This window comes from Mastigoproctus giganteus, chromosome 7, assembly GCF_048544385.1.
Source record: "Mastigoproctus giganteus isolate SK-2022 chromosome 7, ASM4854438v1, whole genome shotgun sequence".
Lineage (NCBI taxonomy): Eukaryota > Metazoa > Arthropoda > Arachnida > Uropygi > Thelyphonidae > Mastigoproctus > Mastigoproctus giganteus.
Window position 1 is genome coordinate 56999095 of NC_143581.1, and position 19049 is coordinate 57018143.

The following is a 19049-nucleotide window of genomic DNA, read 5'->3' on the forward strand; positions in this document are numbered from 1 at the left end:
TGAACTACGGACAAAGAAATGATCTTGTAACCCACAGTTCTTGTTTATGGAAATGTTTTCAACTTTGAATTGAATTTAATGAAGTCACATTGAGAATTGTTCTCAGACTAAGACTGTTCAGTAATTCAGTTTAATGTTAAATCTGCAACATTCTACCTTAAAAGGCATATAACAAATACAGTGAAGTGCTGCTGTTCATCATAATGTGTATTTTGGTACAAATTCAAAAAAGAAAAACAGAATAATTAAAGAAACAAAAAAAAACCCCTGATAATTTATTGATGTCATAAAAAAATGGCTAGTAGCGTATCTTCACACATATTTCATTTGTTTTGCTGAATATTAAATATTTAATTAGTTGGATGGTTTTCAGTTTGATTTGATTATCTATTATGTGCATTTCAGTGTGACATTAAATGAAATGTGTGGTGGCTGTGGTGATGCTAAATTTAGTCAGCTGGTTTTTGCTGACACCAATGAGATAGAATTTTCCCCAACAAAATGCCATGAAGACAGAAGTTTTCGACTTACATTGAAGAACAGGTCGGCTATGGATTGTAAAGTAAGTTATTTTATTCTACTTTTTGTTTTAATTGTAACTGTTGAAGCAGTGGCGATGATCTGTTTAAATTTTTAATTAGTTTTAAAAAAAGTTATTCATTATGAACATGACTCAATTTTTGGTGGTTAGTTAAACGTTATTATTCTTTAAGTCTACTTAATAGATGAGACCTGTATACAAAAAAGAAAGAAAAAAGAAAACAGTACTAGTCCTAACACTGAATTTCAACTCTACCAATTCCAAAACCATCTGTAGACTGCTTAATTCCAAACTCCAAAACCATCTGTAGACTGCTTAATGTGGGGGGGGGGGGTTAGTTTAGTTTAGTTTAGTTTAGTTTTTTTGGCTGCTTCCCAGTACCTGTACACTCCACAAGAGGGCATTCCACTGCTACTTCATACTGTCTTTAGTGGACTAAATCCCACAGCCATATAGAGTAAGTCCTACGGTGCCAGCAGTTTTATACAGGGGATCAATCTCTTCACAACAGGAAGAGGCCAGCAAATTCTGTACCCTAAAAGAGATCTCAGAAAGATAAATAATAATAAATAAAATAAAAAATCCAGCCTCTTCACAAGAGTCACAATGTGGCCACTGTATACTGGTGTCAGCAGGAAGTCAGAAGCCATTTGTCTTGATTAGTTGGATGAAAATCATGCCACATTGTAACTAAGTAATTCTTTGAAGGCCTTTGTCGAAAAGATATGCTTCTTTAACCCCTTCATGTATTATCCCGAGATATGTCATATTTGGAACTACACAAAATATCTCTGGATACAATAATACCTCCAAATTTAGGATTGCAACATTTTCTCGGGCATTTATCTGGCTAATTTTACAGTAGCCAGATAAATCCTGCTATTTCTCGGGATTTTCTTACATCTGGCAGCAGATGACTGGCTTTCATTTTACTTATATTTACTTATTGTACAGCAATGTCAGAACAGTAGCATGTGTTCCTGTGTTGCCATTAAGCCAAATAAAATTTGCCATCCTAAATGCTGAATACTGATAAGTGTTAACCAATTAGAAAACTAAATTGAAAAATATTTCGGCGTCCTCTTGAACTGTTGCCCGTAGGCAACATTACATCGCCTATCCATTTGCGGCGGCTGTGTGTCAGAATGTAGTTAGTTCACGGTTATTTCTTGTGGTGGGAGGTTACTGCTTGTGCATTCCACTTGATTTTTTAAATTTATTTATATAATGAGTAGTGAAGAGTGTTTTTCTGTCCCTTTCTTTTAGCTAATTTATTTAAAAAAAATCTATAATTTGCAAACTTTTTGGCATACACAGATAACCCAGGATAGCCCAAATGGGTTAATTACTCCCATGTATTTTCTACTAAAAAATATATAAAAAACATAAAAACTATACAAGTATTTGCATGATGCATACTTAATGCATTAATCGCATGTGCATCTGTAAAATAAAAAAACGTCAATCTGTTATGGCACATTTTAAGGGAAAAAATGTTTCGGGAAGGGGTTAATTAGTACTGTGTTACAATTGCATAATTCCTATTTGTAATAATTTGTGTTTTTTCTTGTGAGGACAGAAGGTGCAAAATTTTTAAACTTCTGAAAATTACCTCTATTATTCATGAATCTTAGTTCACCCCCAAGAAAGATTGATCCAAAACTAGAAATCAGAAAGGTTGAAGGAGTTCATTCAACAGACAGTGATAAGTTATATAATCCCATTCTGTAATACCATTGCATGAGTGCAGAATAGTGACAAGGCCAAGGTGAAAATGCAGAGCCTTATTCACAATAAGAATAAATCACATGACTAAAAATCTTCCCAGCACTGTGAATTCATACCTCTATGCCGATGATCTCACTGTTTCTTGCAATTCGCAAAACATGACCTTCATTGAGCGGCAGCTCCATATTTCAATTAATAATATTCAGTTATGGATGGCACAGAATGGGTATCGACTCTCTTGTTCAAAATCTAAAGTAGTTCACTTTTATAACAAATGGAAGATGCATCCAGATCCAGAGGTACACTTAACAAACCAGCCTATCTCAGTTGTGAACAGCATTCGTCTGCTTGGTCTGACTTTCGATAATAAGTTGAACTTCATAGAGCACGTTAAACATCTAAAGACGTCTTGCCAGAAAAAAATGAACATACTCAGAGTCATTTCTTCTACATCATGGGGTACAGATCGGTACACGTTACTTCATTTGTATAGAGCCCTGATCAGATCTCGCCTTGACTACAGTGCCCCGATGTATGATTCTGCTAGGGAGAGCGTGCTAGCGCGACTTGTACCAATTCAACACTCTGCCCTGAGGACTTCTATAGGCGCTTATAGAACTTCACCAGTTCAAAGTCTTTATATTGATGCTCATGAACTTCCTCTAAGCCTCAGGAGAAAGATGTTACTTCTTAACTATACAACTAAAATCCAAAGTCTGCCTACCCATCCCATTAGGCCAATACTTAATGACCCTCAGTTCACAACATTCTATAGAAATAAACCTAGGGCAGTTCAGCCTTTTGCTCTCAGAGCTCAAGCATTATCACAAACTTGGAATATACATCCTGATAAAGTTCTTCAAGATTTAAATAGTATGGATCCCCCATGGATGTCTATTAAACCACTCTGTGACAGTTATTTTCTAAACTGGGGAAAGCATTCTTGCAAATGTCAATATACAACAACTCCATATTGCCCCCCACACAAAATTATCTGCATTTTTCAAAAATATACACTGACGGATCAAAATCTGAGAGTGCAGTAGGGTGCATCAGCCCTTTTCCCTCAAAACTTTCTCCGTATCACTTCCCAATGAATACAGCAGCTATACAGCTGAATTATACGCCATCAAACTTGCAGTAGAAAATATCCTCCCTCTGTCCATCCATAAAAGCATGATATATACGGACTCCCAGAGTGCGATTATAGCGTTACAGAACAATTCTTCTCAGACACATCCTATAATAAAGCTCATAAAATCCAAACTGATGCATCTTCAAGAACTCCAACGAGTGGCTATTTTCTGCTGGACCCCAGGCCATGCTGGGATACTAGGAAACGAATGTGCGGACTATGTCACTAAACATCCATCCAACAGAGAATTATCACAGTATTACGTTCCGTATCTTGACTACAAAAGTAACATTCGAAGAATGTGTAAAGAACAATGGAGAATTCAATGGCAAGCCCAAACGCATAATAAACTCCGCCAAATAAAACCTGAACCGCAACTGTGGACCTCCATTTTCCGTATAAACAGGAGGGAGGAAGTAATCTTAACCAGAGTGCGAATTGGCCAGTCATCTTACCCACTTTTATCTCCTCACAGGTAATGATCCTCCACAATGCACACAGTGCAACTGTCCACTTACAATGAAGCATATTTTTGTTGAGTGTACTTTATACACCACTGCCCGCCAAGTCTCTTTTAGCTTTCTGCCAAACCTTAAAGAACCCTTAACACTCTGCCACATCATTGGTAACGAGGCTAATCTGTTGGAGTTCTTTCACTTTATGAAAAAGATAGAATTATATAAGTAATGCCATTACAGTCACCATGCATATGTAACATTCATAACGGTGATAGGTGCAATATGGCCTAAGTAGCCCTTGCACCAAAAAAAAAAAACAACAACAAACAACAGCCCTGAGGTGGCCTGATCCAATACATCACTACGCACTCCAAATAACTCTTGGAGCTTTCCATACTTTGCCTGTGCGGAGGCCCCCAAGAACCTCCACTACAAATCAGAAGACATAACCAATTACTTTCTTGTGCAACTAAAATAAAATCCCTACCGGTCACCTCCCACAGAAAATTCTTTTTACACCAGAATGGGAATAACATTACCAACAACAACAAAGAATCAAAAACCTTCTCCTCAGTGGAGATCTTAACCTCTATAATATAACTCCACTGATGAAGCAGTCTACACCACCATGGATCGTCAAACAGCCTACATACGACTTCTCCTTCCACATTTGGGACAAACAAGCACTTCCACATATCAACTATCAATGTCTGCATGCTGCTTACAAGTCACAATTCTTAGATCATTCATCGCTTCCTATATACAGATGGCTCAAAAACTGAATATCATGTAAAAGCAGCAGTTTACACATTTGATATCACCACAGTCCAAAAACTCCCAAAAGACTACAGAATTTATACCGCAGCACTGCAAACTATTATGTTAGTGCTAAACCAAATCAAATACTCAAGCTCACAAAACAGCATCATTTTCACTAACTCCCTTAGCTCTGTGATGGCTATACAAAATGCCAACTCTAATAAACATCCACTGCAACAATAAATTCAGTGCTGAGTATCGAAGCACCTTATACAAAGTCATAACATAAGATTTTGCTGGATCCCACGTCATGTTGGAATATACTGTAACGAACAAGCAGACAAAGCTGCTAAGAAAGCCAACAGCAACATTTCTGCACCCGAATCCATTCCTTCCACAGATTACAAAAAAATTATTCATAACAGCGGGGGATACACCACTGGCAACAGCAATGGCAAGTTCTAACCAGTCACAAATTGCACCAAAATAAAAGTTTACTTCAACCATAGAAATCCAGCATACAACAAAACAGACATGACAAAGTGATACTCACAAGATTAAGAATAGGACACATTCATTTCAGCCACTGTCATTACCCTCTATGTCCTACCTGTCACACAGATTACAGGCATAACATCAAAATGAACAGCAAGGAACAGTGGTAAAAAATTTGGAGCAAGCAAACTTATAATAAACTCTATCAGATTAAACAGATTTAAAGAAGTGGAAGTCCAGCGAAAGAAATATGCAAAAAGAAGAAGTAATCCTTACCAGGTTAAAGATAGGACATGCATATCTTGCTCATTCCTATCTTAGAGACGAAGAACCGCCCCAATGTAATCATGCCATGTGCAACAACCAGTTAAACATTTGTTACTAGACTGTCCAGCCTTTACAAATGAAAGAAAAACAGCCTTTAAATCCGTAATTAAATTTAAGACACTTCTACTCTGAAAAACATTTTAAGTGAAGAAAATAATATACGAGAGGTTTTCCACTATCTAAAATTAATAGGCTTTTATAATCAGATTTAAAAAGCAAAATGTCACTGTAAATTGATGTATACAATCATACTCCCTCTCTCCATTAAATACTTTGTGAATAATTTAATTTAATTAATTTAATTAATTTGTGAAAAATTTAATAATAATCGGGCATTTATTTGAGTGTCAATTGCAAGAGATCAGAGTAGAAAATGCAAAACTTTGGGATGTGCATTATGGCCATAGAAGCTGATGCACCAACAACTAACACAACAACAACCTGTCACACATGGTAAACAGTAGAACATGTACTTATTACATGTCCAGCTTTTACAGTTGAGTGCCGTAATTGCTTCAGAGTTGATAACCAAACATCACTATCTCACTCTCAAAACCATACTGAAAGGTTGGAAAAATATAGCAGACGATTTTCAGTTCCTCAAGGAAATAAATTTCTGTCATCTAATATGAAACCACATATAATCTCTGCAGTAAGCTATAGTCACTCCATGACACTTGGAAACTATTCACAGCAAAATACGAATACAAACAAAACTGTTGTAAAAAACCTTCCAGGTGCATTTTAGCCGCAGTGCCAAGAATTTCTAAATCAATCAATCACTGATGTGGGATTTACTTTAAGATGCGACTACCATCAAGGGTAAAGGAAAAGGTTTTTGCTTTTATAAAGGTGAATACAGTGGTCACAGACAGTTTTTAAATTCTATACAGTGGGATCAACTGATGATGTTACAAATGGTGAATTCTAAATGGGAAGCCTTCAGAAACTTAATCTTGGAGGCTACTAGGCTTTTCATACCAACTAAGAAATACAGTTTAAAGTTTAGGCCTAAATGGATGTCAGGTGAATTAATGAGGCTCGTAGCAGAGAATAAAAATACATGGGATGCATGGAAATTATCAGGCAGAACAGAAGCCTCTGTCAGATATAAGCTAGTCTGTAATCAAGTCACAAAGGAGATTAGGCCGGCAAAGGCAGATTATGAGAAATCTTTGGAAAAGGATGCAAAGAAAAACAGCAAAAGGTACTTTACTTATGTAAACCCTAGAAGGAAAGGGATGAATCAGATTGGGGCACTTAACATACATGGTTTGACTATAGATGATTGTGCAGCTGATAAACTGAATGAGTATTTTGCAAGTACATTCACCCACAAGGAGTTATTCAAGGAGGGAAATGCCAAAAGCTTATCAAACTCTAAAAGGGAGCTAAGTGATTTTGTAATAACTGAGAGCAAAGTGGAAGAGAAATTGTTGAAGTTAAATATAAGGAAGGCACCTGGGCTGGATGGGATCTATCCAGTTATATTAAAGCAGGCAGCAAAGAAAGTAAGCAAACCTTTAGTCATAATTATGAGAGCTTCCTTGGAGTGGAGATGTGAAAATGTATACCCAATTCGCAAAGGGGGTTCAAAAGGTGACACAAGTACTATAGACCTGTTAGTTTAACTTGTGTTCCGGAAAAAATAATGGAGTCACTTGTTAAAAAAGCATTGCAGGCTCATCTAGACAAGACTGCAGTACTGGTTAAGACACAGCATGGGTTTGTTAAAGGGAGGTCTTGTCTGACCAATTTGATTGGATACTATGATGTGGCCACAAAGGAACTGGATGCAAAAAATAATTTTGATATTATATACTTGGATTTCTGGAAAGATTTTGATACTGTTGTACATGGAAGACTGCTTTACAAATGGGAGCGGTATAGCATTAAGGGCAAGTTGCTTCAATGGATAAAGGGATGATGGAGTGGGAGACGACAGAGAGTGGTAATCAATGGACACTGCTCTTCGTGGATTAGTGTTATTAGTGGAGTTCCCCAGGGTTCGGTGTTGGGCTCATTGTTTTGTATATTTATCAATGATATTGATGAAGGTTTAATGTCCAAGTTTGCAGATGATACAAAGGTTGGCAGGGTTGTTAAAGACAGTATGCTACTCCAACTGGATCTAGATAAGTTGGAAAAATGGGCTGAAAAGTGGCAACTGAAGTTTAACATTGACAAATGCAATGTACTGCATATGGATAACAATAACCGAAGAGAAATGTACCAACTGTGTGGTACTACACTCAGGGAAGTGGTAAATGAAAAGGACCTGGGTTAATTGTGCAGTCATATATGAAGTTCACTAAGCAGTGCAGACAGGCTCCCAGAGCAGGTCATGGAGTCTTGTCAATAATATGTAGGAATTTTGCTAGCAGGGACAAGCAGGTGATTATTCCATTGTACAAGGCAATGGTCAGGCCTCACCTTGAATACTGTGTACTGGTCTGGAGGCCTCATTTTAGGAATGATGTAGAGTTGCTAGAATGAGTACAAAGAAGGGCAACAAGATTGGTAAGGGGAATAAAAAGGGGTGCTCTTACCAAGATAGGCTTAAGTTCTGCAAATTGAATCCTCTGGAGACAAGCACATGCAAGGTGATCTGATTGAGATGTTTAGTGCCTTGAATGGGTTGAGCAAGCTCAGTGCTGATAGGATTCTTGCTCTTGCTCAGATTAAAAGCCTGAGGGGGGCATAGATTCAAACTGAAGAAAGACAGTTGTAGAATAGATGTGCGGAAATTTGCCTTTAGACAGCGGGTAGTTGTTTGCTGGAGAGACTTCCATCTCTTGTTGTGGAAGTTGATAGCTTAAAATAAGTTTAAGACTGAGCTGGACCAGCATTTGGAGTGAATAGATGATTTAAATGGGAAGGGTGTTATTTTATTATTTTTTGTGGCTGGTGCTTCATAAGTTTGCTTTCTTGCATAGTATGCTAATGCTAATCAAGAAATAGTCACAGCAAATTAATGCGGTTAATTTGCTGTAATTATTGCGTGGTTTAAGTGTTTCCTGATTTCGATATGACAATATTTTCTCCTCCCCATACAATAGATATTTTATCAAGCACATTAAGTGGAATAAAAAAAAAAAGGTAAACTGAAGCCATCATCAACCCACTGCAGGATGGAAGCCTCCTCGACAATTCATGTTGAGGGAATTGGACCATAATCTGCCATGCTGGTTTAGTGTGGGTTGGCAGATCGACCATGTTTAGCAGTCAATGGCTTAAACCCCTGTCTACTCAAAGAGTGTGTGCTATTGCACCACCTCTCCTGACCACTTGGCTACAGAGGCCCATGGAATAGGTTTGATCAATCTATTGAATATAGTTTTTCACATGTTAGTCTTCCAAATTTTAAATCACTTTCTGCTTCTGATTTTTTGTACACTCAGGATCTGCTACTAAAAGAAATGATCTCTACCAAGAATAACTGTTTCTTCAAAAATTTTTCATGGTGGACATATGACTCACCACCATTTTCACTAAGTCAAAGTCCACCAAGCTTATCAAAAGTTTCAAAGTTAAAAAAAAAAAAAAAAACAGAGAGAGAGAGAGAGAGAGACTGGCCCTCTCCCAAAGTGGATAAACTATATACAGTAAACCCCCGCTATTCATGGGGGTTACATTCCTGAGAAATGCCACGAATACTGAAAACGCGAATACTGAGTTATGGCTCCCATAGTAATAAAGGGATTCCGTTTCAAAGTATGAAATATATAAGAAAAACTAGTCTAAAATTTTGTCTGTGTATGTATTATATGTACCTTCATAATATGATTATGTACATAGACAGTACATAGTGAAATGCAAGCATATGGCATCGAAATGAAAATAAGAAACAATTTAATATTAAATGTAATATTTATTAGAAATTTCAAACAAATCTTTCAAACCAGCATCTTTGCTAGCTAAAAACCGTATCCCGCCAGTGCTATCACCAGTTTCGCTAATGTGTTGATAAAGGAGTTTTGCCTTTTCACGAATGATGAGCGAACTTAACGGAATTTTATTTTAAGTTCGGTCTTCTATCCACAGATTTAAAGCCTTTTCCATTTTTTCTAATTTAACATCATGAGTTACAGAGCAAATTTTTGAACTAATTACCGTTTTTCTCGGACACTATGGCGATTTTTTCTTCTGATTTCTTGATTGATCGTACCGTTGACTCATTGATTTTATAATGTTTTCCCACTGAGGAGACACTTTCACCATTAGAAATTGTCTAATAACTCAATTTTATTTGCTAATGTCATCACCTTCTTTGATCTTTTCACATTTCCCTTGTTATTCGTAGCCATATTTTTGTACGCGTTAGAAAGAACTTGTCCACAATCAAGTCACTTTCTTCCTTTAACACACTCAAAAAAGTTTGTTTTACACTGCAAAACGGTAGATTTATCACTTTTGTAAGCATATCAATTTATAAATTGAAAAATTTATTCGATTTATGAGCATATAAATTAAAAGCAAATGATGAAACCTTCTATGACAAGCACATAACACATACTGAACAAGGATTAGCGAGAAACATCCACGCTCGCGATTTTGTCACCCCCCCCCCCCACCCACCCACTGAGTGCTGTTTTGACCGGGAAAGATAATTTTAGCCACACCCATGTTTTTTTTTTATGACGAAAAATGTTCTCGGCGCTTAAAATTTCCATTTTTTTTAGGTTTCATTTTATATTAAATCAGTGACCGCGAATACAGATACCACAAATAGCGGGGTTTTACTGTAATATGTATGGTGATTTTAAGATATCTTACAATAAGGTCACTGTTACACAGAAGCATTCAAAAAACTAGTGTAATCAGTCAACACTATTTTGAACAGACTTTTCCCTATTAATGATCAATCTGCAGATATAATAAATGTGTTTCCCCTGACATGTAGAAGTGTGCCCTCCTGAAATTATTCAAAAATATGGTAGATCTCCTAAAGCATATTGCCTAATAGCATTTCTGCTTGCAAATCTTGGAAAAATTTTAAAATGCTTCATTGCAACCTACATCAATGATATTTTTGAATTTGTAAATTCTTGGCAAAAGTATGGCTTTGACTCCCTTTTCCTCCCAGGGTCAATTGTGTGATGATGTACTAGTTGACCTTACATTCCACATTCAAAGACCTTAATTCCAAGCATTAGTAATCAGCATAAATGGATCATGAAGATCTGATAATAGCATTACTTGAGGCATATGATGCAAGAAAGTGAGCTTATTCAGCATCAGCAAAAAAAAGAAAAAAAAAAGAAAAAAAAAAAAAGGAAAAAGGAAAAAACTTCCCAATTTGCCCATCCAGTCACTCCAAATGTTTGTCTAATTCAGTCTTAAATTCATTTAAGCTATTAACTTCCACTACAACAGATGGATGTCTGTTCCAACGATCAACTACCCGCTGGCTAAAGACAAACTTCCGCACATCTATTCTACAACTGTCTTTCCTCAATTTGAATCTATGCCCTCTCACGTTCTTAATTCTGAGCAAGCGGAAGTATCCCATCAGCATTGAGCCTGCTCAAACCATTCAAAGTCTTATACAAAATGCGATCAGATCACCTCACAGGTGCCTAGTTTCCAGGTGCTGCAACTTGCAGAACTTAAGCCTTTCTTTGTAGGAGCAACTCTTTGTTCCTCTCACCAATCTTGTTTTGTTAAATATAAGACTTCGATTAATGCTGATTAGTAAACTGTTATTAATATATTTTATATGATGGTTTTAACAGGAAAACATTCATTTAAAAATATTTCATAACACAAGTAACTTAATATAATATTGTTAGTGGTTCTGATGACCCCTTGTGTCTTTGCTAAGAAACAAGCTTAGTATATTCAAAATTGAATATCATGTCTCTGCCAAAAATAAAACTGCATTCAATCCCCCTTCAATCCCCCTCTGAATTTTTTTTTTTTTTTTCCAAGTGCTGTAATTAAATAGGTTAAAATTAACCTTCACTAACATTTAAATAGATAATCAAATGGTAGTTTTCATAATACAATCAATCTCATGTCACAGAAAATAACTGCAGCTCTGAAATTTTCTTTTTGATGTCTTATTTTTTCTTTATTTTTATTTTATTTTTTCGTTATAAATACTTTCAGGTGAATGTTGTTAAACCTCAAGCACCCTTTTTTGTCAAATATGATTCGTTAACCATAAGGTAAGTCCTTTTGCTGGTTTTTTTTTTTTATATATATATAAATTATTTAGTGTAGTATAGAAAATCTAGATTTATATGCTGCTTTTGTTTGTCTAATTTCAGGAAAAAACATTACTTATGTTTGCCTGTTCATTTCAAACCTGTCACAGTTGGTCATTATGAAGGAGAACTTATTTTCATTACAGATATGGGCTCTAACATTACAGTAACTATGAGTGGCAATTCAGTTATATCTGTATGATCTCTCTCTCTCTTCTTAAAGTGTAAATGTATTTTAATCAATCTGAGATATCTGTATATATCAGAAATGTTTAAATATTTATAACATTCCATTAGTATTTAATTGTGAATACCAAAATTTTGTAAATGATATTAGTGGACGTGCACTACTTTTTTACAATACTTTTTATTTTAGTCTGTATAAATTGAAATTTTTAATTATATAAATATATATTTATATCTCATATGAAAATTCTTTTATTGACATTAGAAGCAAAAAATACTAGATTAAACAAAAATTAAATATCTTTGAAGAAATTCAAAAGAGAAGACTCAAAAACTCCAACCCCACACTTAAAAAATTAGAAAAAAATTATTGCAGAAGCTTTCCAAAATGGCAACACCCTTTTTTTGGGGAAGGTTAGTTGGGGGGGGGGTCATTTCCTAAAGGGTGTTGTTAGTTTTGACATCATATCATTGCTATTTTCACTTGCATATGCTAACAGATTAAAATACAGTCCAGTCGAACTCATTTATAATGAGATTTCGGCTATTGGGAGCAAATAGAGAAGAGTTGATTGGAAATTGTTTTTTATGGGTATAATGAGCCATTACAACTGAAATCAATTTAAGTCATTACAATGAACACTGGCCAAACTACTGTATAAGGGAAAAAGATCAGTTATTGCTTTGCCTGTTTATGAAATTATCCATTATCTCTTTCCACATCCCTCTTGCCACTACTATTACCAAAAGTGGTACACTTACCATGAAACAATTCAGATGTCTGAATTGCAGTATTAGTAAACTAGACACCTGTTAGGAGACTTGACTGAAGTGTTTAAGGCCTTAAATCGATTGAGTAAATGAAATTATGATGGCCTCCTAACTCTTGCTTGGATGGCACACATGACATATTTAAATTTAAAAATGGTTGTGGGATGGATGTACAAAAATTTGCTTTCAGTCAGTGAGCAGGCAATTGTTGGAACAAACTTCACCTGACGTTTTTGGAAATGGATAGTTTGAATACATTTAAGAATTAAATGTATTTCCATTTAATAATGGAAATACATTTAATAAAATTTACATTTAATACATTTAATGGAAAATATACATTTTCCATAAAATCCATTCCCTCTAATAAATTGTCTAATTTAAGAATCTCATCAACATTAAGCCTGCTCAATCCATTCAAGGCCTTATACACCTCACTCAGATTTCCTGTTAGGTGACGAGTCCCCAGAAGCTGCAATTTGCACAACTTAATTCATAAGCCTTTCTTCGTAAAAACACCTTTTTTGCTTTCACCAGTCTTGTTGCCCTTCTCTATACTTGTTCTAGCAACTCTGCATTTATTTATTTATTTATTTATTTTAATTTCATTTTTTTATTTTTATAAAAACCCCAAACATGAGAGGTATTAGAACCTATAGTACTTAATACCCTACTTGGGTTGGAGGTTGAGAAGACGAGAGAACATATTTGTTGACATTAGACTTGAGCTTCTGTAGACTGTAATTTTTAGGAAATACGTATGAAGGAAGATTGTTCCAGAAAACCGCAGTTCAATGAATAAACAAGGAAGATGAAAAGTTGGTTCTGTGAGTTTGAAGTTGGACAGTAAATGGATGTTGGCTGGTGGCAACACGTGTTCGGACTGTTTTGAGAGAGCAGGAATTATAGAAGCCAATTCAGAAGAACAGTGCCCATGGAAGTATCTGTAGAAAAGGCATGCAGCAGAAACTACATCTATGAGACATCGAGTGGAGAGACTGTTAGATATGAGTCATTAATTAACCTAACTGCCCTCTTCTGTGTGAAATCTAGAGGCCTGAGAGAGGTTTTGGGGGCACCACTCGAGATGTGGGAACAATATTCCATGGTAGGGCGGATTTGAGATTTGTACAGAGTGTACAGCTGTATAGAAGAAAAGTAACGCAGAGAGCAAAAGAGAAAACCAATTTTTAGATGCAGAGGAAGCAATATTTGTAAGGAATTTGTGCCAAGAAAGATTAGAAGTCAGTGTAATCTCCAAAAGAGATATATCAACTTGGCTAGAAATCGGAGTGTCTCCAAAGCTAAGCATAGGATCAGAAGAATCCTTTTTTGCGAGATATAAGGCAAGACTGAGTTTTAGAAGGATTTAAATCAACTAAGTTGTCTATGCCCCACTGGAGAATTACCTGGAGATCGGCATTTAAGAAATTGGTTGTGGATATTCGAGAAGTTGAAGCTGATTGAACAGGGCAAGGTTTCTCAAAAGTGGCGAAATATGAGAAAATGTCCAAGCAGAAGGGAAAACACCTGTCAAATAAGAAAGTGAAAAAAGGCAGCAAAGAGCAGGAGTAAGTTCGGGACACAGGTTTTGAGAATAAGTGGAGAAATATCATCAGGACCTGGAGCTTTCTTAGCATCAAGATTTTAGGCATCTCCGTAGCCAGATGGGAAGGAGCAGCAGTGCGTAGCACACGCTTCTTGATTAGACCACCAAATATGGAGGATGCGGAAAGGTCAGAGAATGACCGCCACATATCCCGGAGCAATATGGCCTTAGTTACTAATGCTCCTTATATATATTAAAAAAAAAAAAAAAAAAATTCATCAAAATCCTTCTGACATCCTTTTGATGGAAGACCACAGGAGGCATTGAATGAAGCCTGTTGGCAATGGTTGGAGGTATTTTGCCAAGATCATTAATACACAAGTTGGAAGAAAAATGGGATGCTAGCAGGTCAGCTTTATCCTTGGTGGAAGTGACAACAGAACTATCTGGTTTGGACAGAAGTGGGAGTAGAGATGGGCAAGAGACCAGAATGCTCATCTAACATTGGGTCAAGAAGCAAGTTTGGTACTCTTAGCCTGTTAAAAATCTCATTTGGACTGATTAATAACTGCTTTACAATAGTTGCGAGCTTTGGTGTAGGCAAAAAATGAATGAAGAAATGGAAACAAGCCAATTATGATATGCAACATTCTTCTCCTGAACAGCCTTAGCACATTTATTGGAAAACCAAGGTTTAGATAAACGATGAGATTTTAAAGTGGAGTGTCTGATAAAGGATTCCATTCCTACAAGAATAATTTCACTGGCTTGATCTGAGCAAAAGTTGACATCAGATGTTTTGAAACAGACGTTTTTGTGTGACCAAGAAAAAGAAGAAAATAAATCTTGCAGGTCATCCCATTTTGCATTCTTGTAATGCTAACAACACGAGGCTGGGAATAGCCATGAGATAATGTCTCCATTGGAGAAGATACAATCACCAAGTTGTGATCTGAGGTATGTAAAGGACCACTCACTTCGACCGTGTACTTAGAAGGATTGTTTGTGAGAAAAAGATCAAGCATGTTGATTGTATGGTTAGGATTTCCAGTATTCTTGTAGGTAAATAAACAATCTGTGCAAGGTCATTAGTAATTGTAAAATCCTCAGCATCTCGACCAGCTGGGTTGGTGTGACTAGAAAATGGAAGCCAGCTCGAGTTGTAAATATTAAAATCACCAAGAAATACATCACTGTTAGGAAAGTTGGACTGGAGAAAGTCAAGTTGCAAAGACAGGAAATCGAAGAGCTCCGAGTGATTAGTGGAGTTGAGAGAACGGTAGAGACAACAAATGAATTTGACACAGTAAGGTAGAGAGATTTTAAGCCAGAGAAGATCAAAAAGAGGAGATTCCAAATTACCAAGTCTCTGACAGGGAATATCGGAATGGACATATGAACAAGTACCACCTTTGATGAGAAAGAAATCATACAGTGGATAATTTGGGAAACTGAGATGAGCAGTAGTTGAATCAACCGATAACTGAGATTCTGTCAGAAAAAGTACATGGGGTTTGGCAGACTGCAAGTGGAAATGGACATCGTTGAGATTAGAACTGAGACCAAGTATATTTGTGAAATGAATTAGGAAGTGTTTGGGAGATTTAGATCTTTTCACAAATAAGCTTTATCTATTAGTTTGACAATTCGTGGTGTATTCAATAGTAAAAAAGTGGCGGGGGGATGCTGTATGCTGTAATGAAATTTTTGGATAATGTGTACACATGGTAAGAATATACCCAGATCCTTGACATAACGTCGCCTCGACAATGCCCCCACATACACACTACTCGTCATCTCAGACTCCCTCTAGTCACTATCTGGGAGAATAGAAGCAGCAAGATTATACACTAACTTATCAGGAAACCTCCTAAAGTGTTACCAATAGGTTCGGTCCAGTGTACTAACTAGTGGCCGGCCTGCGAACACTGTTCTTGAGGTTGTCACAGACATTCTCTCAGATGTACCAGACAAGTTGTACTTGCTACCCCAGAATCTAAAACACTGATGGAACTGATATTATTTGGGTGACACTCAATTCAATTTCGGCAAAGTCCGGATGGTCTGTGAAAGCCAATTGCTCTGCTTCCACCTTCACAATGGTGGGACTGTTAGTAATCCTATAACTCCCATGCACAAGCACACTGTGTGTAACCACCCAGGTGTGAAGAAACATGAGCAGGGGTCAAGGTGTGGTGCCAACATCACATGGAGGAATACTGCCCCTCTATGTTACCAGGGAATACTAGGTCGTAGATGTCTCTCATCAGCTGGTGTAATACCATCACTTTGCTTATTGTAGGCTCGAAGTGGTGGAACCCATGTGTATTCTCTGGAGTAAGTCCCGGTCAACCCTTCCCCATCTCTTCCATCATGCAGTATGACTGATGACTTTTGAGGTTATGATGGACATCATGGCGAGATCCAATCTTCCTTACATTTCGAGGGTACAGCTCTAAAACGGTGTTCGCAGGCCGGCCGGGTCTTTCTCAGGTCTTTCGTTCTCCACTACCCTGTAACCCCACATAATTGGTACATTTCTCTGAGGTTACTACTTCGTATTTGTCAATGTTAAACTTCAGTTGCACTTTTCAGCCCATCTGCCCAACTTTTCCAGATCCTGTTGCAGCAGCATACTGTAATTATTGTTATTAACAAACCTGCCAACCTTTGTATCATCTGCAAACTTTGAAATTAAGCTTGATATACCTTCAACAATATCATTGATAAATATACAAAACAAAAATGGGCCCAACACGGTACCCCGAGACACCACTAATGACGTTAGTCCACATAGAGCAGTACCATTTACCACCATTCTCTATATTCTCCAGGCGCCTCTGTAGCCAGGTGGGAAGGAGCAGCAGCAGTGCATAGCACACGCATCTTGATTAGACCGGGGTTCGAGCCCTTCACCACCAAATACGGAGGATGCGGAAAGGTCCGGGCATATCCCGGAGCAATATGGCCTTAGTTGCTAATGCTCCTAAAATCCAAATAATAACAACAACTATCTTCTCCCACTCAACTATCCTTTTATCCATTGTAGCAACTTGCGGTTAATGCCATACTGCTCCAATTTGTACAATAGTCTTCCATGTGCAGCAGTATCAAAAGCTTCCTGAAATGCAAGTATACGGTATCATATTGTTTAGACAGGACTTTCCTTTGAAAAACCCATGCTGTGTCTGAATTATTGCTTCAGTCTTGTCTAAATGATCCTGCAATGCTTCTTTAACCAGTGACTCCAATTTTTTTTTTTTTTTTTTTTTGGAACAGAAGTCAAACTAACAGGTCTGTAATTACTTGCATCATCCTTTGATCACCCTTTCTGAATTGGAGATACAGTTACACAGTTCCAGTCCATGGGGACTTTCCCCAAGTCCAAGGATGCTCTCATAATAATCGTTTTTTTTTTTTTACCTTGAAATGGCAGAGAAGAAAAGAAAAATTTTGACAATCAGTTTGAAAGTGAAAATTATTTGTGACTTTGAGAATGTTCCATTCTCTAAGTCCAAATTTGCAAAAAGTTAAGGCTGAATGTATCAACTGTATCGACTATTTGTAAAAATCGGAACAGCTTTACTAGTGACTTCAAAAGAATCATTGCAAAAAACTTGTGTGTGATAAAAGTGATCTGGATAAAGCTTTTTTGAGTTGGTTTACATTAAAAAGAATTTGAAACTACAAGCTACAAAATTGACTCATCGATTTATATATGCAGATTATGTCTGCAATAATGGGTGGCTTGACAGATTCAGAAAAAGAAATAAGTGAAATCAGTTTTTGATAAGGTAATTGGCAAATCTGTTTATGTAAACAACGATGTGAGTAATGACTGGACTGAAACTGTGTCCAGATATAAAAAAAGGCTTCTGTGAAATCACACTGGCTTTATAAGCATTTTAATGATGATGAAGCCAGTATGTTTTATAGATTGCCTCTGTACATGACCACAAGTTAAGGTGAAAAGTGCACAAGTGGAAATTTATCCAAAGAGCACTAACCGTTCTGATTTGTTCAAATATGAGTAAAACTGAAAAAAGTAATAGGGAAATTCAAGATGTTTTAAAAACATTAAAAATCTTACAGTAATATACCAAACTATCAAAAAAGCTTGGATGGCATCAACCATTTTTGAAGAAGTATGTAACTGGGACAGAGGGCTTAGATAACACATTGAAACATTTTGCTGATTTTAGACAATTTCCCATCTCATTCTTCTCAATCTAACCAACATCAAACTTGTATTTTTACCACCAAACTCAACTTCTGTTTGCCAACCTATGGATCACGGCATTGTTAGAAGCTTTAAATACCATTTTACAAAAATTTTAATATTGGAAACTATAGAATCCACTGAAAGAAAGGAAAAATTTCAATTTCAGTCCTTGATGCCATCTAATATACGGGGTGTCTCAAAAGTATTGGTACAAACGTTTAGGGGAGGTAGTAACATCTAAAGGAATGTGAATCGACTAGGAATCCATAACCGGAAACGTCACTGTAAGTCTGTACACGGTGCTGTTAATCAGTTCATAAGAGGGAAAATTTCTGGTTTACTCATTCAAGCAGTAGTTGCCGCATGTAGAGCATGCATCGATATACGAACTGTGAGCTGGATTAGCAGAGAGCCCACACTTTGTGCACCCCCATGCGGAACAACATCGCTTTGCAGTAAATGTGTGGGCAGGTATGGTCGGTGACTGCTTAGTCGGCCCATACCTGTTACCATCCCGCATGAACTCCACTGAATATCGGATCTCTCTTGAACAAGTTCTACCAGGGTTACTTGACGATGTTCCAGCAAATGTGAGATGCAACATTTGGTTTCAACATGACGGGGTGCCTGCCCATTGTGGAAGGTTTGTTCGTGACCATTTGAACAGGC

At 36.9% G+C, this 19049-nt stretch overlaps 1 protein-coding gene across 1 annotated transcript in view; it reads left to right on the forward strand.

Annotated features, from left to right (window-relative positions):
* LOC150082918 (uncharacterized) overlaps positions 1-19049 on the forward strand; it is a 186485-nt gene that overhangs the window by 163666 nt on the left and 3770 nt on the right. Inside the window, exons 10-12 of the mRNA XM_090378320.1 lie at positions 406-562; positions 11555-11613; positions 11716-11848. Coding sequence (XP_090234446.1) covers positions 406-562; positions 11555-11613; positions 11716-11848 — 349 coding nt within the window. The remainder of the gene's footprint in view (positions 1-405; positions 563-11554; positions 11614-11715; positions 11849-19049) is intronic.